Source organism: Pleurodeles waltl, chromosome 12, assembly GCF_031143425.1.
Source record: "Pleurodeles waltl isolate 20211129_DDA chromosome 12, aPleWal1.hap1.20221129, whole genome shotgun sequence".
Classification (NCBI taxonomy): domain Eukaryota; kingdom Metazoa; phylum Chordata; class Amphibia; order Caudata; family Salamandridae; genus Pleurodeles; species Pleurodeles waltl.
In genome coordinates, this window is record NC_090451.1 from 238,464,237 (window position 1) to 238,490,149 (window position 25,913).

At 43.5% G+C, this 25,913-nt stretch overlaps 1 protein-coding gene across 2 annotated transcripts in view; it reads left to right on the top strand.

Moving 5' to 3' along the window:
- The window catches only part of LOC138267762 (IST1 homolog), a 211,160-nt gene that overhangs the window by 82,896 nt on the left and 102,351 nt on the right, over positions 1-25,913 (top strand). For both annotated transcript variants that reach the window (XM_069216951.1, XM_069216950.1), the window contains exons 2-3: positions 13,462-13,561; positions 18,377-18,557. In XM_069216951.1, the coding sequence (XP_069073052.1) occupies positions 13,474-13,561; positions 18,377-18,557 (269 nt within the window). In that variant the 5' untranslated portion in view covers positions 13,462-13,473. The remainder of the gene's footprint in view (positions 1-13,461; positions 13,562-18,376; positions 18,558-25,913) is intronic.

The following is a 25,913-nucleotide window of genomic DNA, read 5'->3' on the forward strand; positions in this document are numbered from 1 at the left end:
GTTTCAGGATTGCAAAGCATACCTGTGTATAGCCTGCTGGAGGCCAAGGTGCTCTTAACATCCGTCTCTGACCACAAGATCTCATTGATGTACAAAATGCTTATGGGCAAATTGCCAGACTCCTTTGGGCATCTGTGGGAGGCCAGGACCTAGGATTACTCACAGGTGATGACTGGTGGGAGGCAGCCACTGCATCCCAATACCGCATAATACAGCTCAAGTACCTACACCAGGTTAGTTTTACTAGTGAGAGGCTGTGGAGGATGGGCTCATTACAACTGGGACCTGCTTATGGTGCGGCACGACACTTGGGGATTTTAAACACCCAACCTGGGCTTACAGTAAACACCAGGGCTTCTAGGAGGAGGTGCTGGCATGTTTGAAAGGGTTCTGGAATTGGGGGCTTCAATAAGACCATAAATTTGCTGTACTTCACAGACAACATTGATAGCGATAGATACAAGAGGGACCCTGCTGTGGCTTATGTTATGTTAAGGGGTTCTTGATATAGTGCAATACGACTCACCGCTGAAGAAGCATTTCAGCACTGAGATGGACAGAGAACGTAAATAATATCTACTCAGAACAGCCAGGTCGGGAAATATTTTTTGAAGCTAGCAATGTCTGTGCATGTATGAATGAACAGAGGAAGCCTGTTCCAGTGGTAGTGGGCAAAATAAGAAAACGCCCAGCCTCTGAAATTTTTATGTATGGATGCAAGGAGGGCATAGAAGAAGTTGATCTTTAGATCTTAGGTTTCTATCAGGCTGGTAGAGAGTGAGTCAATCCTGCAGGTATTTAGGACTTTTGCTTGACAATGATTTATATGTCAGGCAGAGTAGTTATAATAGTGCTCTTTTTCATAATCAGGAGCCAATGAGGGCCTCTTGGAATGGTGGATGACGGCCTCTAGGAATGGTGGATGACGGAGTACGAGGAAGCATTTTTTTGACCAGGTGGGCTGCAGTATTTTGAACAACCTGCGTTTTTGTTAGTATGGCTTCATTGGAAGCTAAGATTATAGCAATGCGATAATCTACATAACTGATAGCGTTTTACGAGAACTCAAAAGAGGCCACTAAAAGACTGGGTGCCTGATTATGAGTTCGGATGGGGAGATTGCTGCCCTACTGGCTACCTGCCCACGGGGCCTATTAAGAGTTTCCTGCTAAGTCAGCGGACTGAAACCTGAGTTTCTGCCTGGTGGGAAACCGCTTACAGCATTGTCTCCAGCTCCTAATCGAGCTGCCGGCAATACTGTAGGCTGCAGGCTATACCAGCACCCTTGCAATGTTCACGGTCTGCAAAGTAGATAGAGAACATTGCAAGGGCTGCTTGGGTGCTGGCCAGGGGGGGGCCTGCACCTGTTCTCCACCAGCCTTTTCATGGCGATGCTACTGCCATGAAATGGCTGGCGGAGAACAAGGTCTTAATCCCCAGAGCAGCGTTGCCCTGGCGGATTAGGACAGCCACCTCCCTCCAGACTGCCGGAATCCCTGATCCTGGTGGCTTCCCCCCCCCCCTGCAGCGACTCGACTGCCAGGGTTGAAATATGGCACTCGGACTGCCGCATTGGCAAATGTCCGACTGTCACAGTCCTCAAAGATAGGGCGTGCAAAAGGAGGTGTTGCTATGCTACTAAGCAATACATTTAAATGGGAATATGTTAGTCTGCCCATCTCCTCAAATTTCTTTCAGATTGTGAGAGTGTATCCGATTTTAGAGAGTGGCAGAAAAAACTCCCTGTTAATAGTTAACGCTTATATTCCTCCAGATAAGGAATTTGATAGAGATCCATTGTTTATGCTTAATCAAATATCAGTAATCTATTCTAATCTACATGAAAGTGTAGATGAGTTATTAATAATGGGCGATTTAAATTGTAAAATTTCCAATTCATCCCTTTCCATTTTTGAGGACTCAGAGAGGGAAACCACTTTAAATATTCCGCCAATTCTATTTCCCCTAGAATCAGAACGGATAAAAGAGGATACACACTATTGAAAGGCTTGATAGACCTATGTTGCATTATCCTAAATGGGCGTTTTCGTTCCGACCATCCATCAGCTTACACACATAAATCTCCACAGAGTAGCTCAATTATTGATTACATGTTAGCCTCTTACAATATTGCTCAATCAGTGGAGGATATTAGAGTTATGAATACATCTTTTAGTGATCATAAAATTCTCATTCTTTCGTCAAAAATGCAGTTCTCCCCTATAGATTCTTGGAATCCTTTGGGCAAGGTCATTAGCTTTTGTGGGAAAACAGGTAGAATTTTTTGGGCCCCCTACTAAAATGTCTTCTGTAAACAAAGCTCTTGAATGCTTAGTGAGAGATGGAGATGAATGGAATGTGGATCTACTAAATTATTTCTATAAATTAGTTGAGTATATAACTCAAAGCGTCACGTATCATTGTCCTAAGCCACCACAGAAGAAAGTAAGGCAATCCATTTTATTGCTAAATAGAGAAATTAATAAATTGGTAAGGAGACAGCATGAATGGGAATAAGAGAATACCCTTATTGATTAAAAAGAAGAAGAGCACGTGTGAAGTTAGGCATAAGAAGGGAAGAGGAGGAGCAGATGTGGATAGCAGTGAGGGAAGCAGCGGCGACAAAAAAAATCCCATGAATTTTGGGATATTATTTCTAAAGGCTGCAGAAAGTGTAAATCGTCCAGCGCCCCCCCAAAAGCCGAGGTTGATTGTAAGAACTACATATTGGCACTTTACGCAGAAAATTAAGTGAGAGAGCCATGGGAAATGGATTGGAGTAAAAATACCAATTAAAAAGAGAATTGTTGGGGTCCCCCCTCCGTGACCGAGGCTCATTAGGACAATGAGGAATTCAGGAGCAATGTTCCCAGATGAGGTCCTGATGGCCTTAATTAAACTTGAATCTCTGCTTTGGGCAAAAATCCTTCACCCGGTTTTCCGTGCCTGCTACTTAAAAAGTAGAGTGCCTGACTCCTGGACAGGGAGTGTCATAGTCCCATTATATAAAAAGGGTGATAAATATTTGCCCATAAACTATTGCCAAATCGCACTACTGGATGCAACTGGCAAGATATTTGGAAAAAGTATTTTAGTACACTTAACTTCTGGGGTCGAGGATAACAAGATACTTTCTCTGGAACATGCAGGTTTTAGAAAGGAACATAGTAACCTGGAAAATATTTTACTATTGCATACTAAAAATTAAAAATATGTTTGGAGAAGAGGGGGAACAGTATATGCAGTGTTTATAGATTTTTCTACAGCCTTTTATAGAGTGGAAAGGAAAATACTGTGGAAAAAAGATATGAGCTAGGTGTCTCCCCAAACCTGCTACACTTGATTATAGCTTTGCACTCCTCTACCTGGTGTAAACTTTTGCTAGGAGGAGAACGGGGCTTGTCAGATAAATTTCCTACAAAAAATGGTTTGAAGCAAGGCTGTTTGTTGGCACCATAGTTATTTTCCCTTTATATCTATGATCTGCCCAGTTTTTTGCAAAATACGGATGGTTTTTCACCTAAAATTGGAGGATATCCACTATCTTGTCTTCTATATGCAGATGATATAGTTGTGATTGACCTTACTCCAAAAGGCTTAAATCAGCGATTGGTGGCGTTACACCTATATTCCACACAGCATCATCTGCAGATTAATCAATCTGAATCCCAAATTATATGTTTCCTTGGGAAAAAAACAGGGTAAGAAAATTAACTTGTCCTGGCTCTTGGGCCAACACAAGCTAGAGCGGTTAAAATCCTATTGTTTCTTTGGGAAAATGTCTTCTTCTTCACTCAGTGACAAAGATCACATGCGCAAAAATGCCTCTAGGGCTCGATCTCAAGCACAAGGTTTAGTTGCATTTTTTACACCAGTTGGCCGGCGTCACTTCCACCATTTCTTAACAGCTTATCAAATAAAGATCCCAGCCACTCTCTTGTATGCCCTAGAGGGCACAGAGATCTCTAAATGGAATTTTCTGGATGGGACGGAAGGGCAGATATTAAGACACCTAGGCCCTCATTACAACAATGGCGGGCGGCGCTTGTATTCGCCGCGCTGCCGCACTCCCGCGGTAGCCATTTTGAGATCCCCGCTGGGCCGGTGGGGATGTCGCCCACAACACGGAGCCGCAAATGGAGCCGCGGTGTTGCTGCGGTGCGACGGGTGCAGTTGCACCCGTCGCGCTTTTCACTGTCTGCTATGCAGACAGTGAAAAGCTCCATGGGGCCATGGCAGGGGGCCCCTGCATGGCCATGCCAGATGCATGGGCAGTGCAGGGGCCCCCAGGGGCCCCACTACTCCCCTTTCCGCCAGCCTGTTCATGGCGGTTCATACCGCCATGAAAAGGCTGGCGGGAGGGGGACTCGTAATCCCCTGGGCAGCGCTGCAAGCAGCGCTGCCCTGGGGGATTACAACCGCCGGGACCAAAGTGGCGGGAAACCGCCAGTCCCGGCGGTGCGACCACGGCGCTTCAGCCATGGTCGTAATTCCATGGGAAGCACCGCCAGCCTGTTGGCGGTGCTTCTGACGAAACAACCCTGGCGGTCTTTGACCGCCAGGGTTGTAATGAGGGCCCTAGTCTTCTGTAATAACTCGGCCTCAGCAGCAGCTTTAAAGCTTGAATTTGGTATTAAGAATGTCTTTGTACTGGGCCTTGGGTCTGTGGTTAGGAGGGCTTGAAGTTTAACCCAAAGTAAGGCATTTACCCTAAGAAACCCAGCTTTTATAGAAATGTTTAGTAGACTAAAAGAAAAATGTAAGTTTTTTTTAAATTATAATTTAGCTTTACAATTGCTTGAGCTAAACCCAGATTTGATTCAATCCTTTCCGGACACTACTTTTAAAACTCTTTTAAAAGAAGCATCTCGGTTAAAAAGTTTCTCCTTAGACTTACAGTTCTGTAGCAATAAGAGGAGAATGACCAGGTTAACTGAATTGGTAATTTTTAAACAATCTCAGCCCTATCTTGCCTGGAATCTACCCCATGGGATAAGGTGCCTGTACCTTTTGCCGAGATTAGAAAAATTGCCTCGTAGAGATCTTACCTCTAAGTGGGATGGATATGATAATAATTATGATCTCTGTTAACTGTTTGTACAGAATTGTAAGCATGTTTTATTCGTTTGCCCGGCTTCAGCCCTGGCCAGGAAACAATGGCTAAAACCCCTTTACCTGCATTTTAATATTCACTCTGCAAGAGAAGCTGTGGAAGTTCTATTTAATCCTCCCTATGAATGATTGTGTTTTAGGATTTTTAAATTCTTTCAGTCTTTTTTAAACCTCTTTTGAGTGTTTTTGTATTGGTGATAAATATGAAGATTGAAAATTTATTCTTCAGGGCAGACCTGAGGTTTATGATAACATCTTTTGGTGTTTTATAATCACTCCCCCTGTTGCTAAGGGTTGATTGTCCAGGATCATACTGATTGCTTTTTTTACTATTCCGGACTGGAAGTCCACGCTACACAACTGTTTCATTGAAGAAAATGTCACGGTACGCTTGGATTTTCTATGAGAAGTTTCCCTAGGGTACCGCGTTGCACTGTCTGAGGCACTGTATGGTTCTTTTCCTCTGAATATTAATGTTTTATGCTTAAGAGGCTAATTTGAATATTATGAATAATTTGTTCAATTTTAGATTTGCTTCTGCGATATATTATGTGAGGATTGAAATTGTATAACTTTGATATCTTTTATTTTCCTTTGGAATTTTTTATTCAATGTTCTTAGGTTTTTTATGCTATTTTCAGGGATTGGTCAAACATTTGGACCTCTTAGGAGTTCCAATTCATGAAATAAACAAACTTTAAACTTGACTGGACCACTACCTGGGTTTGGATTGCCCCTTATACATTACACAGGACTTTGTGCTCAAACATAGTAGGATTTGACGAGTCTGGGCCCGCTACTGGGGAATATGAATTGAGCCCTTCCCAACACTGGAGTAACCATTGGACAATTTAAATATGTGCATTTGAGACTTTAATTGCGTGGAAGCTACCAGGGAGCTCTTGGAAGGGCTTTCTAATCAATGAGTATTGTGTACCTCATTAACGTCTGCAGTGTTGAAATGTTTCTGTAATTACTGGTTTACTGTCTGTTGCTGAAAAAACAACAAAAAGTGTTAACTAAAAATACAATAAAAACAAGACTAGTACGTCCATAGCACTTATCAAACTCTATTCACACTAAGGCAAACTCCAATCCAGCGGCAACCCACCTCCAGCTAGTGTACCTACTCCTGTAAACAAAAACAACGCAAAGTAGTCATGTGAACCTTGAAAAGGAATCCAGTTAAAATGAAATCCCTATCTATGCGAATCTGGCACCTTGCAAAACACACAACCTTTCAGCAGACTAGTTCAACAGTAGTATCTCCAGATCTTAGATTTCGACTAATATGATTACCAAATCAACCAATTATAAAACTCAAAACTTCACAACACAGTTAACAAATAAGACAAATGCATCAAGATCACAGATATCGAGCGAACCCAGAATCAACATTACATAACCAAAAACCTCACATGCAGCATAATAATCCATCACATAACATAATGACAGTGCTTAAACACACCAAAACATTCTGTTACAAAAATCATTCACCTTTTGATTTTTACAAAACTCTTTGCTGAGGAACAGCGCTGCACATCAAGAATTCAACAAAAATCCACAAGGAAAATCTACAGTGGTCTCAATAAAAAAAATGGGCAAAAAAGGAATCTCTAAAAGAAGCTAGGAGGAGCCCTCCTATCTCCCAACCACCCTCTCCTGACAAATGTTTGTGGGTGTGAAGAACTACTAAATTGTTACACCCCAAAATATTTCCTCATTCCCACACCCATGGATGAATGGGTCAGGGAGCTGTGTTAAACTTCAAACTTATGAGACAGTGTGTCCCAAGATGAGGCTAAACTCATAACCAAAACATTCAATTATTTAAGTAAGGCTAGACTCAAAAAGTGAGTTCTATGGTAGCAAAATAAATTTAAAATGATTTATTATAGAAATTCAAAAGGTATAATGCAAACATTATAATATGCAGATGCAGAAAGAGTCAATGCTGTGAAGGCCTTTTCAGTAATAGGCCAATACAAACATTTAAGCAAAATCAAGAAGTATCATAAGTCTTAATGGGTAGCAAAATCAATAAGAAATTGGACAATAAATTAGGGACCAGGTCATGCAGGACGGCCCTGGTAGAGTCATTAGATCTAATGAATACAATGTTGAGTATTAGACTGGTACAGTTCTTGGAAATGTTTAAGTCTCTTACCAAGGCCGCCGTATGACAGTATGGGGTGGGGGCAAACGCATGGTTGTCGGGTGCATTGCTATGACGGGTAAAGTGTATTTTTACCTGATGGGCTGCTAGGGCAAATAGGATCCTATCCCTTTAGGTTGAGTCGTAGCTAGCACACCATTACTATTGCTCAGGTGCCAATATTAGAGTCATATTTTACTATATGCTCTGGTATATTTCAGGATCGGTAGGTACTTGCATATGGGGTAAGAGCTGTTTATTCATTATTATGTGACTTGCCATGTCAAGTGCACCTATTAGGCTCCAAGTTTTTGGATGTCTTACAGGCCCCTATCCTACTAGGTTGCGTCACAGTGAGCACACCGTTATTATGGGCACCATCTCAGAGGCATTCAAAGCCTAATAAAGTCTATACATTTTATTATATTCTCCTTTGCACATTTTATGATTAGCATGTATTTGCATCTTTATTATTGTTATATAGTTCGTTCTGTACTTCATACATTTTGTCATATATTCAGTACTGTGCCCAAGCACAATGATAACTTTGTACAATATGAAATTAGGGGTTTTGACTAGTTTAGGCACGTAATTGTATTTATTAGTAGGTTAATTGATTGTTTTATATAAAACGTAATGTTTTTGGGATGTTTCTTATTTATTAGATATCGATTTTATTGCATGTTGTTTAATGGATGTTTAAGCATTTTTGCATAGTCTTAACTTCATGCAGTTTATGTATAATTGCGCACGTCTAAGGTGTTGCGAGACTGGCCTTTATTAGCCTCTTTAAATTCCATATTGCTGCTTTTCTTTCTATCAGTAGGACAACTGGTCCCTTTATTGCACTCTTTTATGTTGCTCTGGGTTCCATGTTTTGTTTTTTGATATTGCTTTTATTGTATGTTGGCATAATGTATGTTTATGGCTTAACTGACTTATAAACAATTCCTCATACATATCTTACCTAATAAGAATTTGGACAGCATCCCTAGAAAGTCTTCATGCTTACCTCAAAAATCTGGAGTTTATACACTATTTGCCTACAGAGAAAGGTATTATCTTCTGCAAGATCATCCTTGTGTGAGCAACAGAATTACGGTTTCAGCAAATCAGAGTACAGTTCTAATAAATGTCATACTGCCTTACCATCTAAACACAGTCCCCACTGCATGACTATTGATTCTGCCCACCCCATGCTAACGTCACCCAGAGGTGGCAGAACAGTCTAGTTACAAGAACAACAGAAACCATCGTGCATGAAAGCAGTACCATGATCTAGCGGGAGTGCCTTGAAAAACTGCAACATTACTGTGTCCAGGTTGGAAAGTTCTTCAAGAACGGGGAGAACAATATCAATGGAATAAACCTAATTGCTTGACCATGTGCTGCAGAAACTATGAAAAGTAAACATGCAGAAAGTCATCCATTTTGAACCAAGGTGCTGTTGAGGCCTAACTGAGGCCTAGTTTAGCACAAGCCAGAAAAATGACTTTCAGAAGTCAAAGTAGATTTGTTTCAATTGCAATAGCACCATGTCAGTGTATGCATGTACATTCGAGAGAAAATCCTCATTCTGTACGTTGTAACAACTGCACAGAAAATTGAACTGCACAAAACTGTAACAAGTTCGTACTTTAAGTGATGTTGGCATAACTCAAAGCTTACTTGAGGGGCATGAGGGGGTAACAAGGATCCAAAAATCAAATGTATCATAGACAAAAACATAATGCTAGATCCAAAACAAGCTTGTAAAACTGAAAATATATCCGGTATCTTCCACCAAATATGTGAGGTATGGGAGGCAAATCGATTTACTGTTTCAAGGTGAGTCATTGGTGTGGCATTCAGCGTGGTAGGTTGTGACAGCCAAGGTTTTCCTTTGGGAAATCGTTACAGTGAGAAAAAAAATCAATGTGGGACTTTGTGTTCAAGGGTTTCATACGACAAGGAATTCCTCACATTAGATACATTGCCCGGGTTGCTGTGGTGAAGAATTACGTGAGGGAGTTCGAAGCAGTATTATATTTCCCACATAGGAGGTAGGCTACCGGGTTTTAACAAGCCCTACTACCTACCGCCTTTGCCCCACATTACTACTACTATCTAATGCCTGCTGCGAGCATCATATGATTACATTGTTTTTAGGTACCCAGAGCAAATGCTGCCGTGTGAGCTCGTCAAATATGTAAACACCGAAGGGCTTACAATGTTCCCCTGTGCATGTGTTATTTAGTTCCCTGAACACTGATCACCTCCCACCCTATGTAGGCTAAATTTTCAGGCCCTTCCCTTTTCTCTGAAGAAAGCTGCACACAGCCACTCAAAACCGAACAGGTTTGACCTGGTCTTCAGCTCCTTTCACATGCATGGGGGAGGTGTTCAGTTCACTGCGTGTAACTAACCGGGACAATTCCACATGGGTGAAATGTTTAAAAAAATGCACTGTATTGTGTGTGAGGCCAACTCCAGGAGGGTTGTCCATGAGCAGTCCTGATTCTATAATGGGATCAGAAGGACTACTAAACCCAGAATTCAAAATAAAGTTCCTGGATTGCCTGATGTAGTCAATGCATCGAACTGGGAAACTTGAGAGCCCTGCTTAAATTCACACAATAACTCAGATGAGATCAAAAGTAGAGGCAGCCGTGGCAAACACGGGATAAAGGGAAGGCAAAAGGCTCAGCACACCTCAGATTAGCCCTTATAATAGTCCCCAAAAATGGGTGCTCATTCTCTGTGTAGCCAGCTTCCTTAAGTAGCACCGCAAGAATAGGAAAGAAAAAAGAACATTTTAACTGATGTCTTGAAATTCTTGTCATTCAATTATACTTTGAGGTGTGCTCTTCCCAAGCTGGATCTAACAATAACTTGAGATGCTTGACTTGCAGCAGCTTCTGGAGTTACCGACTGAGAACATGGCACAACACAGTTTTGTTTGTCGGTTAAACGAGGTCATTTGTCCCTTGCCTACTCATTGGTAAAAACCTGAGAGCATCCTGCGTCTTTTCAGTAGGAGAATGTTGGCAAGTATGCAGCCCATCTTTTGCTGGTCGAACAATGGCCCAGCGCCTCCACTAGGGCGTGAGGGTTGGCCACAATTTACTCCTGTTGTTGGTGAAACAAATATCCAGTCTTCTCCTGTGTACATTCAGTGGATGTCAATAACACGATCAAGGTGGGCAAGCAGTCCAAGGTCTAAGGGCCCTTATTGCAGGCCTGAAATGATGGGAGCATGCTCTGAGTGGGAGCTGACTTCATTTATGAAACTCAAGGGCTGGGGTCTCTGAGTACCCAGGATATGTTTTACGACTGCCAATGAGCTAATGATGGTAGTATGAATCCTTCTTTTTAGAATACAGAGATCGAAGATCATAGATTTAACCTGTCCACACCAAGATAAATATGGCTAGAAGTGTCTAACAAAAACATATTTGAGTAAAAAAAATAATGACACCACATCTGTAATTGAAGTAGGACATTTGCCTGGTGTAGTGATTTAAGGGAGAAAGCAGACTGAAAAATGGGTTGCATGGAGAGAGGAGCATGAAGGTACATGTTGAGCAAACACATTTTTTCATGTATTACATTTTTATTGATTATGTTTTTTAATGACTGGAAGCAGGGTATCTGGAACTGGTAATTGCATTAGTGACGGTTTTGAAAATGTGCCCTGTTTTAGATGCATTTATAACAAGTTATAGTTCAGACATTGAGCTAGGTTACAGTTAAATCAAAATATTATCCAAGCAGAGGTTACGTGAAGACAATTTCTTCCATAGGCTTAAGACCAGTTCCAGACACAAGTATAGATGTGGCACTCCACTGGGAGCTGTTCTTCCACACACTGCTCTTTCTCCACTGAAGCTCCTAAGAGTCCTTAGCAGAAACCCAGACACACACATTCCAACTTACATCACACACTCCAGAGAACATTCACAATCACAAGTTCCAGGTCTGAGCGCAGGACTACTAAAGACGGTAAATAAGTTACTCAAGTTGCTTATAAGAAACACAGTGACAAACTATTTTTTTAAATACTTTTCCATGATTTATATCTGTGCTTTCAAGGGTGCATCCATACTGGAAAATGTCTCGTCCAAAAACCTCTAGCCGAGAACAGAGCTGCCAACAAATTCTCAAAATTAATTTCACTATACAAAGCTAGCCCTCTGAATCTTTCATTGGCTCTCCATAAACTATCTTAACCCTGTGCTCATCTTCAAACTCTTATTATTTCTAAGAGGCCAACACTTAAAGAGGATTCAGCACGTTTTAAATACACATTTATCAGTGATTGACTTGGAGTTTCCATTCAATACGTCTTCAAAAGTATACTATTGTGGGCTATTTTTGAATCAGCACAACAGATCCTGCAACTCTGGTGGCCTGCCCCTTTCTTTTCGAATTGATCTCGTCCATGGGAAGCTTCTCTAACCTAATAAGCACCGCAACCAGGGTGTAGAGTTCTTCAGCACCCAGGTAAATACTTTTTAATTTTCCATCCTACTAGCATGGCATGTACCTGGACGTTCCTGTCAATTACCTTGGTCCATGAAATGTGATGTCCATATTATTTCTGCATCAAAGGCCCCTGGAGCAAAGAAGTGACTTTAAAGAACATTGCCTGGCACACAAAATAATCCTTGATTTCGTCTTAGGCTGCCTCTCAAGTTTTCCTCTGTAACAAGTGCCCAAGTCTGGCATCCCCCATCTCTAGAGTGTCTTTCGGCTACCTTTCTGGTTTTAAGGTTATGCCTGTATAGAGTGATCTTCTGTTATCTCTAGCCCTGCAGAGTAGCTAGTGATTACAAACCGTCACTCTTAAAAAAGAATTACTAAACAAATATGTATTTGGTCCATCTCCCACAGTAATATGTCCATACAGCATAGAAAGTATTAATGCACCCCAGGAGGTCCCGTCCTACTGCCCACGTAGGAGGCTTCAGATTCTGAAACCATCTCCCTGGGCACTCCTGCCAGGAGTCTAACTCTCTAACTCCATAAAGGGACTGAAAACCTATTCAAAATGAAAAGTGCAGCGGCTAAAATGAATTATGTTTGGTCTTTGCTTGTAATCAAAACATTTACTTCTCGATATATTATTCCCGCCACCTAACCGGCATCACTGAAAAATACCCAACGTGGTTAGCTAATTCCTGTTTATCAGCCTCCATGGTATTTGAGTATCTCGATGTTCTATTGCAAAAGTGATCTTTTCAGACTGTCGCCATCTCTGCCTGTGAGGTGCCACCTTTATCCAGCTTATCATTGCTACAATTCGGAGAACATATCTCCCATAATTTGTTGAGAGTCTTATCACCTTTATTTCGCTGAACTTCATTAAGAACTAAAGAATGTACTTTAATTTTCAAATAAAAATGTAGACTAAAAACACTGCACTTGCATTTAAACGCCTTTAATGCTTTGCATAAAAAAATCACACTCTTTTGCTAGGAACGTGAATAAATGATGTTTGTTTTTTAGGCTTCCGTGTAATCCTCTCAATTGTTATTGTGTGAACCTATGATGTGCAATTATTGTTTTAGAGACCTTTGGTGTACTATACTATTAGTGCTACTAACGAAAAACAACCAGAGCCAAAGCTAAAAAACACATGAAAAAATATTGTACGCGTGCCAAAGCCAGATTATTTTTTAAAAGCATATGCACTAAGAAAGGTACATTTAGAAACATACAGGAAATGAAAGGAGATATTGGCTAACCATCCTTGGCACCGAAGTGCACTACTTTTTAGGTGTATCTGCACTTGCAGCCGGGTAAAATACCATCCATCAAAGCGTAAGAAGAGCCAGTGGCTGAAGTGGATTGGCCCAGTGCCTCATTCTTCATGTACAATGTGTGAAAACAAAATGTGAATAGCAATTTAACAAACTGGTTGATAAAGAAGGCTAATCTAAAGCCCTATCTATGTTTGTTTATGTGTATGTGTTTTTACTTCTGCATTGCTTTAATGCATGAGGCTGGTAAAACAGCTGACGCTACCTCTAAGCTTAAAAATATTCCTGAACCAACATCTGCCATCTGACAAGTAGCAGCATAGAAACCGAGCCCTTGAGGTCTCCCACTGTGATACCCAATTCTGGACATTTCTCCATACACAAACTCATTGTGTTAATTACATTCAAATTGTGTTACAGTCAATTTGATTGGACTATCAATTCTCCTCACAGGAAGAGGACACCATGCCAGGTTCGGGGTTCAAATCAGAGCGACTGCGAGTCAACTTGCGCCTTACTATCAACCGCCTAAAGCTACTGGAAAAGAAGAAAAGTGAGTATTAGTGGTGGATTCGTTGTGGATTCGGGTACCACGTGCACAGAGCTGGAGGTGCCCACAATGAGTGTATCAAGCAATGAAGGTCTGCAGAGGGACATAGCTGCCCAAAGAAAGAGATTTGCAAAGCGACAAAGCAGATAAACTTCTAGAAAGGTACATGGAGAGGAGGAGCAGAGTATGAAGGGGTAGAATATGATGCATAGATAGAAAGGGCAGATAGAGATGGCCAGAGTTAGAGAAGCACAGAAAGAGTGAGAAAAGGCTTGGGGCTATACACGTAGGAAGAGGTAATGAAAATAAGGTCAGGGTTGTTCGTGTTTTCGGAAAAGAACATCCTATGGCTCAGAAGGAGCTCGAGCACAGACGCTGTATCCCAAAAAAAACCACCCTCCTCCGAGAAACCTGCCCTTTGGTAACAGGGAACTTCAAAGGAACAAAACCCTTGGTGTCAAACAAGCGCTTGCACCAGCCACGGGCTTAGTCTTGCTCTCCTGTTACAAGAAAACTTATCAAATCAGCAGTTCCATCATGTTTTGCTATTTGCTATGACACAGCCCCCAATTAAAAGTGAGGTTAGGAGTAGACTGAACCCCCAAACCCAAGAAGTCTCAGGCAAAACCCCCCGACTAAAAGGCGATTCAGAACAGACCTGCCACCTTTTTCAGCAGGTTTTGATTATATCAGTAGACAGCACCCTCATAGGGGATGGAGCCTCCCTTCATACCATCACTGTAACCTTCTGGGACTGGTTTGTTTGACATTATTTTAGTTGCTTTTTAAAATGCATACAACCATTCCATGGGCATCATAGCTTATCTTATCTTGCCCACAGCACAGTGTAATTGCAATATCCTGTGTGTAAAACAAACTCTTCTACATCCATGAAATAAAGCCTCTGTTTCTCTTTCTCACACAAAGATTCCAAGTCCGATCTTGAACCAATGCTAGGTCAGTGCACCACTTCCCCCTATCTGCCCAGCCCCAAGCTTTGTCCAAGCCTCCAGTCTCGCAGTTCTTCCTAAGAACCCCATTTCCCTTCCTGATTATCACCTGAAGAAGTTCAGAGCTCTCAGGCAAGGTTACAGTACTCAGAAGTGGTAATAACCCATCATATAATCTAAGTGTGGTTTGCAGACTGATTAAACTTCAGATGTCCACCCTTCACATTGGCATTAGGTCACTCCATCGCTAAGAGGTTTCAAAGCCAAACGCGCCACTGAATTAGGGATGGTAGCTCCTGTTCTTTCCACCATGGAGGCATAGCTGATGTAGCAGCCAATAGACGTTGCCAAATAACAGACTTGTCCAGGTAGATCATCATGAAATATCTGGGAGGTCTGAGGCCATCAGTAACCAGACCGAAGCCTCAGGAGAGGATATTCCACTATGTCTTTCATGGCCCCTAGGATCTTCTTCCAGTAATTTGCAAACTTTGGGAAGGTTCACTGAATGTGCAAAAGGTCACGCTTCTGAGGACAACCCCTCCAACAGTTTGAGCTAGCGGTCAGGAACATATGATGCATCCTACTTGGGGAATAGTACCACTTCTCCATTGATTTGTAGTGAACTTCTTTAGCACCCACAGAGGTTGAGCTCTTACGAACATCTCACCATAGAACTTCCCATTCCCTGCTAAAGATCTTCTTTTGAAGGGTGTGCTGCTGCTTTGTTGGGTAATGAAAGCGTTGAAAACAGGGTTTGAAATGCTATTTTCTCCTTTACAGTTGCCTTTAATCACTGAGTGCAACACCAAGTTTCCAATCTGACTTTAATATAAATGTTTAGATTCATTTAAATAGAAGTCTAGTCTGCCTATGCATTTCGTATAAAAACAATGACTTCTGTTTCAGTTTTCAAAGGAAAAGATGTCAAATCATATTTTTCTCACTTAAGCTTTAATGAGAAATTCTCATATGTTATGGTGGAGAATTCAGAGATGCAAACCTGTGTTGATGTTCTCCTTCCAATAGCTCCTCACATCTTAGAGTGTCCATGTCAAAAGTATTCCTAAGAGCACCCAGATCCTGCACTCTGAAACTCGCAGCCATATCCTCCTGCTCTAACTCCACTTCCATGTCCAGTATTTTCTCAACAGGGATTCAACATGCTTTCACAAGCTTTCCAGCTTTGAGCCCAAGCCATGTTGGAGTCCTTGCAGGCACTCGTTTATTTTATTATAGACTCCTGGAACTCCTGCAGGTCTGTTGTGATGAGTGCTATGGGTGATATTTGTGAGTCAGCCCTCACTGAAACCATAGTTGGAAGAGCACCAGTGTACTTGTTACTCAGCTTTACTGTGCTTTTGAAGAAGACCAACACATCTGTCTGTGTCTCTTTCTTCTGTAGCATTCCTGGTAACAGCTCCATCCTCATTGAACCACACACTGCTGGTGCCCTGGTTGCAGCTGGCATCAAGCTCCCTTCAGGGCCATGACAGTCACCCAGGAGCAACTGCCATATTCCGAAATGGGTTCCAACTTCAGGCTACTGCAGCATTCTAAAGTGAAGTTTCATATCACCGACATCGTACGCAAGCACAGCATCATCATCACCTCCTACGCCGACGACACTCAACTTATACTCTCCCTCACCAAGGACCCCGCCAGCGCAAAGACCAACCTGCAAGATGGTATGAAGGACGTCGCAGACTGGATGAGGCTCAGCCGTCTGAAACTGAACTCAGACAAAACGGAAGTCCTCATCCTCGGCAACACCCCAACCGTATGGGACGACTCCTGGTGGCCCACGGCCCCTGGCACCGCACCGACCCCCTCAGACCACGCCCGCAACCTTGGCTTCATCTTGGACCCTCTTCTCACCATGACCAAACAAGTCAACACCGTGTCCTCCTCCTGCTTCCTCTCCCTCCGCATGCTCCGCAAGCTCTTCCGCTGGATCCCCGCCGACACCAGAAAGACCGTGACCCACGCCCTCGTCACTAGCCGCCTGGATTACGGCAACACCCTTTATGCTGGGACCACCAAAAAACTCCAGAAACGTCTGCAACGTATTCAAAACGCCTCCGCCCGCCTCATTCTCGACATACCCCGCAATAGCCACATCTCCGCCCACCTGAGACACCTGCATTGGCTCCCAGTCAGCAAAAGGATCACCTTCCGACTTCTCACCCACGCACACAAAGCCCTCCACAACAAGGGACCAGAATACCTCAACCGACGCCTCAACTTCTACGCCCCCACCCGTCTCCTCCGTTCCACCAGCCTCGCTCTCGCCGCCGTCCCTCGCATCCGCTGCTCCACAGCGGGTGGGAGGTCCTTCTCCTACCTGGCGGCCAAGACTTGGAACACCCTCCCCACCAGCCTCAGGACCACCCAGGACCCTTTCCGTATTCCGGAGACTCCTCAAGACCTGGCTCTTCGAGCAGCAGTAACCCCCTTCCCCATAGCGCCTTGAGACACGCACGGGTGAGTAGCGCGCTTTATAAATGTTAATGATTTGATTTGATTGCCACAAATGCTCTACCAAATCTTCCTTTCATTGCACCCATGCGTCGCTACGTGTGTCCTTCAAAGAACAGTCAGCATGCAATTCAAAATTATCTCTTTGGGCTTAAGATGCTGCTGAATCACTGCCCACATGTAATTTTCATAGGTTGAAAGTCTTGCAGGCTCTCTGTCACCAACCCAACTTGATGTTTCTTCAAACTCCCTCACCTGTGAATGCATGACCAGGGAGACTGACTGTGCCTCACCTCACCTAAAGCTGCCCCACACTTCCAGCCAGACTGGGGCGAGGGGTGAGAGGATCCACACGTCTCTTCAGACCAATGACACCCACAACGGAGCGCAAAGCCATTCCTCCACTTCACCCCCTGGTGGCAGGTCCCATTTTGAAACCACTGCTCCTATCCCAAGGTCCAGCATGCACATCCTTGGCTGATGATTTAAGTTTTGTTTACATCACCCCAAGCTTTGTATTCAAGACTGGTAATTCTTTCCTCAGGTGTTTCTATTGTCATCTGAGGGCTTGTTGGGCATCATAAGGACTCTCATTCTCAGGAGCGGTGCTAGAGCTGCCTGTTTTGCTCAGCACCGTTGTGTTTCCACCCTGGAGTGTTTTTTTCACTAACGTTCTGCTCCCTCAATGAATGGACTTCATCTCTTCTAAAGCTGTGTCAGAGTCCATATTATTTTGGGCACTGGCAGGCTCCAACTTGAGTTGGGTTGTAACTGATGTTCTAATCATTTGCTGTCCAGTTGCCAACTTGGCTTTTGGTAGACCACATTCCAGCCTTTCCTGTGTATGTGGTAAGTATGTGGAAGAAGTGGAGGATCTACATAGTCTGGGAGAGTTGAAGTAAGGATTTGAGCAGGTAGAGGGTTGAATAAAGGACCCAGGAGATCGAGATTTCAGGGCTCAGGACACTGAGCATGGTCATAAAATGTAAGCGGACTTCATAAATGGTGAAGAAATTGCATACCTCAGAGAGGAAACTTGGGTAACTGCACTTAGAGGTTGTGAGGTCAACATAACACACATCCCAACTGTACCACAAACCGAGTAAGGCCATAGATCACATAAAAAAATAATACATGTAACCAGAACCGAGCAATGCCAAAGAGAGGAGATGGGGACTATATCTAGAGAGGGCCCTGGTGAGAGACTAGGACCAACCATGCAACTGCACAAAACTGTGAGACTTTGAATCCAAATGCACAGCAACTGGTCTTGAAATTATACACAGAGTATTCTGATGTGCTCAGTTTTTCATACAATCAGTAATCAATCTTAGGACCTACTGTGTGTGTCTCTTCTTACCTTGTCTGTGCTCTCTTTTTCTTTCCATAGCTGAGCTAGCACAGAAAGCAAGAAAAGAGATAGCAGATTATCTGACAATTGGAAAGCATGAACGGGCTCGCATCCGTGTTGAGCACATCATCCGAGAGGACTACCTGGTGGAGGCCATGGAAATACTAGAGCTGTACTGTGATCTGCTTCTGGCTAGATATGGACTGATCCTGAGCATGAAGTAAGATTTTTAACATTGTGTTTTCTGTTATAGTATAGACTATGACCTCCAAATTCGCATAATTGGTTGACTATATCAACACATGTGCAGTGGGGTACATTAGGGAGATAAACAGAAAGGAACTATTGTGGGGATATCACATCAGATCTAGACTGAGCAATGGTGAAGTAATATATTGGCAAGGATCTTGGTGGGGTAAGGATAGCGTGTGTTAAGTCAAGGCAGGAGTGGGTATCCTACTGTTGGTGGGAGGAAGCAAGAGAAGATATCCTGGTGCTAGAAAGAGGGGTGCAGATGAAAATACAGGGAATAAGAATTCTAATGCACGTTAATTTGGCATCCCAGACTTTGGATGTAGGCAATGGAAAGGGCACTATAAAGGGTAATTGAGGGGGCGTTGCTAACCGCCTAAGATGGCAGTCTCTTAATCCCGGAGCTCCCCTCTCAGGCTCACCTAAGATGTTAATTCCGCTCCGGAGCGGGGTTGCTGTGTGGTGACGGATCATCCGATACGCGTGGGAGATGGTGGACCGTCCCCAAGAGGCGTTCGGTGCGCTCGACCGAGCGCAGAGATGAGATACTAGAGCTCGCCGATATCTGGGCCTACACTGCAGCAGCTGGGAAGACGAGGTGTCGGCCGGAGGAGGCCGCGCTGTGGTGAGTGAGGGGCGCGGTCCGGGCCAGAGTTGGTGATGTGTGCTGGGGTCGGCACAGTGCGCCTGGACTGAGTTGAGGGCTCCTGCTCCTCGCCTCCCCCCCGCACCACCTCCTCACCTGGAATCGCACCCAGAGGACCTGCGGGGGGCACGGATAAGGGGCTGCTGGGAGCGAGGAGGCGGTCCAGGGGCTGAATGAACCCGTGGCACGGCTGAAACCGGGGGCAGCGGCGGAAACGAGGAGGCGTCCCCCTGGACGGTGAGTGGGACGCCGGGAATTACCTGGGCCCGCTCCCCGGGGTGGTTGGGCCCCGCCTGGAACCCAGCTGCCTCCTTGCCTGGAGGAACTAACTGGAGGAAGGATCTGGCGGCCACAGAATGGGGCAGCATCGGAGCCAAGACTCCCCTGCGCGCCTAAACTGCCGTCTGAGCCCAGCGCAAAGGACCTGGTCTGACACGAGGACACAACCACAAAGCTTAGCAGCTGAAAACATATATAGAAGGAAAGCATAAAGACCTCAGATCCCAACTAGTAAATACCTTGTACGACAAGCGCCCTCCTACACAAATACCAACGCAGAAACAAGCCATAATGGGCCATACAAAAGGCAAACAATCAGAAGGAATGGAAAGAATTACCCCTGAAGACACAATGCAAGCGACGCCACCCAAAGACCAAACAGATAAACTAGACATTATCCTCCAAGAAATTAGAGACTCAAGGCAAGCGATAGAGAAAAAAATAGGTTCCATAGCGATTGAGTTAAATATCCTGAAAGATGACCAGAAAAAGTTATCGGACATAGTGAAACATGCGGAATCCAATGTCGCTGAGATCCTCCCGGCCCACAAAGAAAACAAAAATACCATTGAACACCTCCAGCAACAGGTCAAAGCCCTACAAGAACGAGTCGAAGACGCAGAGGGAGAATCCCGGCGCAATAATGTTTGCATAATCGGATAACCGGAAGGAACGGAAAGCAGGAATCCCACACAATATATAGAAGACTGGCTAAAACAAATAAAGATGGACAAACTGTCAGTCCACTTTGCAGTGGAAAGAGCGCACCGCATGCCAGGGAAGAGACCCCCTCCGGGTGCACCAGCGCGCCCATTGATAGCCCGGATCCTAAACTACAGGGACCGTGACATCATACTACAGACGGCGAGAGACCTAGACCCTATCACAGTAGACAATGCCCAAATCTCCCTATACCCCGACTACACATTAATGGTCCAGAAGCGCAGGGCCTCTTTCCAGGCGGTGAAAAGGAGGCTTCGAAATGAAGGACTGAAATATGCACTATTATTTCCGGCCCGACTACGTGTCACATTCAATCAGAAAGCACTTTTTTTTTTAAACACCTGACTCGGCATGTGACTGGATAGACGTGACCTTTCCACACTTGGGGGCCGAGGAGCGTGGTGTGCCCTGCCCCCGAGACAGCCTCATCAGTCACATAAGAACGGGCGTAATAGGATGCAATCAACTCGCAAAAAGACTGGCCCAACTCTATCACAGGTCCTAAAGGGCCGAAGTGAGGCACTACAATCGGCATATTCATTACAAGGGACAGATTCTTCCCGCACGGACCTCCCTCATCTATAGATAGTGCTGCAGCATCTGATTCGGAGGGAAGTTCAGCGTTGTTTCCCGCTGTTACCCCACAGTCGGCGCGAGATCTCTAAAGACAGATGCATCATCTCATCACCACAACTAGACGGTCATCATTTGCGGAGACCATTTCTCCCCCTATATATGGCGGGCCCGGGCGGTTGAGAACCGTAAACCTTGCCATCTGCCAAGCAACCCGTTGACAACGGGTGAGAACTACTGACTGTACATCTAAAAGAACCCCAATGCGAAGGCTCTTTCTATACTTCTCCGTTAGCTGTAACGATAATAGTTTTATATTGCACAATAGTTTGGCAAAGTCAGTAAAAGTTATGAATAGGTTTAGAAAATTTACATCAATATACATATCACGTATACGATACAAAGAGGGGCAGGAACTAACACTGATTACTAAAGTGACAACTGTATTAATATATAAAAATGACTGCGTTACGTGAGTACAATATTGTCACCTGGAACGTGAGGGGAATGGGGTCTCTTAAAAAACGACATAGAATATTAGCACAACTAAATCGTTGGAAAATACATATAGCCTATTTACAAGAAACTCACCTTACTACCCATGAGGTGACAAAACTCCGCAAAAAATGGCGCGGCCAACTCCTACATACTGCATACTCCGGTTCGTAAGGGGAGCGACGGTATGGATTCGGGCTAGGGTACCCTTCGAAGTATTGGAGACTGAAATAGACGATGATGGCCGCAACACACTAATCAAAGGCAATCTAGATGAAAAACACATAATACTAGGGAGCATATACGCCCAGAATACTACACAGGATACCTTCTTCGAGCGCCTGTCAAGGGTACTATTACATTAGGCTCATATTCCATGGATAATAGGTGGAAACTTTAACACGGTACTAGATACCACAATAGACCGCACCACCCCCATTGTCAGGTACTAATGCACAATGGTAGGCAGAGGCATTGTGTAATTGGCTACAAGGCTGGTCGCTAAAAGATATCTGGCGAGCCAGAAACATGGGAATGAGAGAATACTCCTTTTATTCACATCCACACAAAGTGCACATGAGATTAGATCATGTTGTATGTACCACATCAGTGCAGACACAGATATCACAAGCCACATATTTAGGGAAAACATTGTCAGACCATAACCCCTTAGAGATAACACTACTATGGGGACGACGGTCTACACCGATCCCCACATGGCGCCTACAACCATCAATACTAGAAGATGATATTTTAAAAACCGAAATATCCCAAACGATCACAAACTTCTTCACCGACAACACTGGCTCGGCTTCCTCCCCATTGCTTGAATGGTAGGCATTCAAGGTAGTGGTAAGGGGAGTTGTGATGGGAGCAACATCAGGAGTATGCAAAGTACTAACTAGAGAATTAATGCTAATAGAAAATAGACTGCACACACTAGAAAAAGAAACGATACTACAACCCTCAAAGGCTCAACAATTACAAGAAGCAAGGGCCGAACATACAGAGCTCATAGAAATACTACGGAAAATAGACTATGTAAAATACCGAGAATGCACATACAGCGAAGGAGATAAAGCAGCAACACTGCTGGCGCACTTAATAAAAGCTGAACCATCACCCACTCCTATTCTCCAGATTATCACGCCACAACGAGATAAAATAACTATGCAATTGGGGATAAATAAAGCATTCCATGATTATTACACAACCTTATACTCAGCCCCCCCAGCTATCAATCAAGCTGAGATTGATTCCTTTTTAGCTGACATTACACTACCAACACTTACAGAAGAGGCTAAACTGCAATTAAGTGCGCAGATAACACAAGACGAGATAAGAGAAACAATTAAGAGTATGGTGCAGAATAAAGCACCGGACTCAGATGGGCTACAATCTGAATTTTACTCCCTCTACTGTTCACAGCTTGCCCCGCAGTTAGAAAAATTATATTATGCCTCCTTACAGCATGGAGTCCTCCCAGACACGACCAAGCAAGCAATAGTCACCTCACTATTAAAACCGGGGAAAGCCACAACTGATATATCATCCTATAGACCCTTGTCTTTGCTAAATACAGAATACAAAATACTAGCGAAGATATTAGCGCAAAGGCTACTTAGGTTTGTAGACGGCCTAATACACACAGACCAGTGCGGATTTGTTCCGTCCTGTAACACCTCCCTAAATATCCGTCGACTGTATCATGTAATGGATGCTGCTGGGGGACGATATCCACACGCGGGATGCCTATCACTGGACCTCCGGCAGGCATTCGACTCCCTGAGTTGGGAATATATGTTTAAACTACTAGAAAAGTTTGGTATCACCCACGACTACATACGCTGGGTTCAGCCATTATACACTTCCCCGACAGCAAGGGCACGCACTGGACAGAACATCTCAGATACTTACCAGGTACAAAGGGGCACCAGACAGAGATGCCCACTATCCCCCTTACTGTTCATTATGGCGATAGAACCACTAGCACACTGGCTAAGGCAAGACAGTATAGACTGGGGAATAGATACACTTAGAACAAATCACACGGTATCACTATATGCTGATGACATTATTTTATATGTAAAAGATAAGGGGAAGAACCTGGACTCTATAGCACAAATATTCCAAAAATTCACACCACTATCAGGACTAGCTATAAACTTTGACAAATCAGTAGCGTTTTCCCTTGCTGGTCCAGACCCGAGAAACACAGTACCATTTGGCGACGAACAACTAGAAATAGCTGCAGACACATTCCGATACCTCGGTATACAAATTTATCGGACCCTAGCAGATCTGTTGGAAGGTAACTTACAAAAAGCGGTGGCTTCACTTAGATCGCAGATACAATTTTGGACATCAATGCCAATATCAGTTGCAGGCAGGCTCGCTCTGGCCAAGATGGTAATGCTACCCCGCTTGCTATATTATTTAATGAATTTACCCGTGAGAATCCCAGAAATACACTTCAAGACACTACACTCGATGTTGGTCGACCTGATTTGGGGACAGGGTAGACGCCGTATTGGCTTGGCCAAACTGCAGATGCCTGTAGATAGAGGGGGCATGGGCGCACCAGACTTTAAGGCATACTGTGTGGCAGGTCAACTACAATGGCTAGCATACTGGCTGGCCGGACGAAATTTACAAGAAATTGAGTACAACCAAGACATGTTAAATAGGGGTGGCGTACACTCCTTGTTATGTCCTGGCTCTCAGGCCCCGGAGAAACTACCACTCTTATTGCAAATAGCCCTGCAACACTGGAAATAGCACTCAAATATACAGCTAAAACGACTCCGTACTCTCCCAATATCCCATTACTGGGATTACCAGTGAACACAGGCATACTGACCCAGCGTCAACTACAGAAGTGGTCACAAGAGGGAGTGGACACGGTTGGGTCATTATTTAAAGAGCAGCACTTATTAGCACACACGGACTATATATATGAGCACAACCTGACACCATCGCTCTTTCTTCTACATGCCACCATAATACACTATATCAAAAGACACTGGGCCCAGGACAGTAAAGAACCTCCTACACATGAACTTGTAAGCACTATATATACAGTAGGGCATGGTAGACACTTAATCAAATGGATATACCGCGGGTTGAGGACTCACTTATCAATACCTGTAACCAAGCTGAAGACTAAATGGGAGACAGATATTGGCAGAGAACTATCTGAGGATGAGTGGGAGGCAATACTGAGATATCCTAGTCAAATACCACGCAATACTGGATTCAAATTTACACAGTATGCCATACTACACAGGGCATATTTCACACCACACAAGATACACTTGCTATACCCCGAAGCACCATCAGGATGCCCCAGATGCGGTGCTAATGAGGCTGAACTATTACACATGCTTTGAAGTTGCCCTGCCATCGCTCAGTATTGGAGTGGGGTAAAAACAGTTTCAGAGAAAATGACAAGTACCCCTATATGTCAGACAATGGAAGCTTGCTTGCAGGGTTTGCTCCCACGTTCAAAGAAAGGAAAAGCACTCCCACAGCCAATAAATTTAGCACTAATACTGACAAAACGCTTATTAACTAAACGCTGGAAAGCCACAGCGCCCCCGAGTGTCGCAGTGGTGTGCAGAAATGATGGATTGGGGAAGGGCAGAAAGTACAGCTCTTAAGAGGGAAGAAAGAAAGGGACTGAGAAATTACCCTTTAGCTGACGAATGGGACGAAATATTAGAGAACTTTGTAACAATCTGCAGAACAGAAGGAATACAGATTACTATATAGAGAAGTTGGTATTTAAACACAAAAATAATGTATACCGTAAACTGGATTCTGAGATACTCCCCCCGCCAACCGAACAATAATAGAGTAAAAACAGATTACTTTATCATCGCCATATATACCCTAAAACAGTCATACACAACACAATCTCTTAAGACATAATCAACAAAGGTGGTCAAAGAAATTTCAATGTCCTTATTCTTCCTAAAAAAGATTGATGATGTCAGGTTAAGATTCAAAAGTTAAAGTTAAAAATTAAAACCGAGAAACAGAAGAACATGATGATTAAGAGTTTCATAATATGCAAGAATAGTACACACTGAATCATAAATTGAAATACTTGTACTGTTATGCATATAATCCTTTGTGATCGACATGCAATACTATCTCCTAAAACCAATTGAACAAACAGCAAGATGTAATTTGTGACCATATGTCTGTGAAAATGTCTAATGTATCTTATGCATATTCTTGAAAATGCCAATAAAAAGATGTTAAAAAATAAATAAAGGGTAATTGATGGATTTACTTGGAGGGAGCTGCAGAGTGGTGGCGTGTGTTCTTGATTCATTAATTGGGTTGAACTGACACTAACTATGTTGATGTTCTAAGAAATGTTCAACATTTTGCTTTCCATGGTTCTGTTCCCTTTTAGAAGTATTAACTTGTGCATATCCATCATATGTTTCGTTTGTGGTTGATTGGGTCCCAGTTTGATGGAGACAGTTTGATTTTTATCTGTTCAGTCCATGTCAAAGGAAACATGCGTCCCATAAGTAACAGTATTGTGTCTGGAAAAACATGTTTGTCATAAACATTGGGATAGGAATATTGCCCTAA